This window comes from Habropoda laboriosa, unplaced genomic scaffold, assembly GCF_001263275.1.
Source record: "Habropoda laboriosa isolate 0110345459 unplaced genomic scaffold, ASM126327v1 scaffold1094, whole genome shotgun sequence".
In the NCBI taxonomy this organism is placed as follows: Eukaryota; Metazoa; Arthropoda; class Insecta; order Hymenoptera; family Apidae; genus Habropoda; species Habropoda laboriosa.
In genome coordinates, this window is record NW_017101162.1 from 63,738 (window position 1) to 65,515 (window position 1,778).

Below are 1,778 nucleotides of genomic sequence, written 5' to 3' on the forward strand. Positions count from 1 at the left end.
AACATTTTGATCTACAAGAGATAGAAGCTTGAAGTTAAATCCACTGCAGGTTACTAGTGACTTTCGAGGTACCAATATAACGGAGATACTTTTACGATATAGTGAATATATTTCTACCAATGAGATATGTTCAGAAATTGAATGGTAAAACGAATAATACACCATTCTACGTTTTTTGATGTTCAGCTACGAATGACATTCGATAATCGTTTTTTGAATGGTCAAATATTACATTGCCATTCACTTATAACTATACATGACAATTGTGTATATACGTTTAGTTGCTGACACTTGGTAGTGTTCCATGTAATTTTCATTGGATAACTTTATTCTAATGTGCTTTTTGAATCAAACCTTGCCATATGGCAATAGTGCATATTTAATTCGGAATAAATTTATATAAAAAAAACTAGTTTATAATTAGATAGTCGAAATGGCGCCGCAATTGCAAATTTTATCTAATGTTATAGAGGTAATATCCATGGGTATTTAGATTTTTTACATTTTTTGTAATACCAATTAATTACCTGGGTAATGTAAATTACAGTGTATTTAAAATTTTTTATTTTTCAGCGTTTAAAAAATGTAAAGGATGGTGTACTGGGTCATCTCTATGGTGTTATGTATAATAATACATTAACAGTGCTAACATTTAGTGTAAATGTATCGGATGATATGGAATACAATATAAATCATACCACATTACAATTGCATATGCCAGCAGAGGTATACCTTTGTGGCATTTTGCACATTGGTCAATGTGAAGGAAAGCTTCCTGATGCATTTCAGGTATAACATAATCAAACATATCCTTTTAGAAAGGAAAGATTGTCAACATTAGATTTATGAACTTATAATACATTATTTATTTAGGACATTGATATCACAGATAATCCACTTTTTTTGAAATATGCACGTAACAATTCAAGTATAGAGGCATATTTTTATATTCATCTAAAACTTGAACCTGTTAATGAAGTAAAAATTATTGATGAAAATGATATTCGCAGAGAATTTATGTACATTCGATTAAGAGGAAACCTGCCATTAACTGCACAAAATGATAACATAATGGAAGTGTTAGAAGAATCAAGGAAAAAGGCAAGTGATTCATGTTTTATTAAAAACCTAAAAAAATTGTCTTTACCTGTTTTATGTTGTAAACTCATTTTTTTTTTTAACAGATTGCATCAGGAAAACTAGGAATTCATTTTCCATCAAAAAATGCTTTTCTTTTCAATAATGAAAACAATCCAAGGGAAGTATCATTAAGAGAAATTTTAGACATATCTGAATATTATGAAGGAACTACAAATGTAAGGAGGGGCACTATAAGACCTGCAGGAGTAGTGGTATGCTTTTTGATATTTGTTAAAATATTTGTTATACTCTTGATTTTTTTTTAAACTATACTATTATTGAATTTAATAGGATGCTGTAAATGCTAATATACTTTTAAAGTTATCTGGAGATAGACTTTCTGAGGATCATACTAAATTTGCTCCAGTTCTTCAATATATAAAACGTAATAGTTATAATGTTTATTAAACAATAATAAGTATTAATATTTGTAACTATGCAATTATCAAATCTAATAAAATATATTGATGTTGTAGGACCATTGAATAGCTTGGAATGTAATTTGTCCATTGATACATTGTCTTTGGTCAATATCAGTGTCAGTTCAGGAGATTTGTATGGAATACTGGTAGAATCTTTGTGTCGGAATATTAAATTAATAGAAAATTGTTTTGAAAATCAGCTTAAAAAATCAGAAA

General features: G+C 28.3%; 1 protein-coding gene across 1 annotated transcript in view; it reads left to right on the top strand.

Annotated features, from left to right (window-relative positions):
- The first annotated feature begins 428 nt into the window (after window positions 1-428).
- LOC108578041 (ufm1-specific protease 2) overlaps window positions 429-1,778 on the top strand; it is a 2,392-nt gene continuing 1,042 nt past the window's right edge. The window contains 6 exon segments of the mRNA XM_017941294.1: window positions 429-472; window positions 574-789; window positions 874-1,101; window positions 1,185-1,352; window positions 1,432-1,525; window positions 1,617-1,778. The exon segment at window positions 1,617-1,778 is cut by the window's right edge and continues 57 nt beyond it. Coding sequence (XP_017796783.1) covers window positions 434-472; window positions 574-789; window positions 874-1,101; window positions 1,185-1,352; window positions 1,432-1,525; window positions 1,617-1,778 — 907 coding nt within the window. The 5' untranslated portion in view covers window positions 429-433.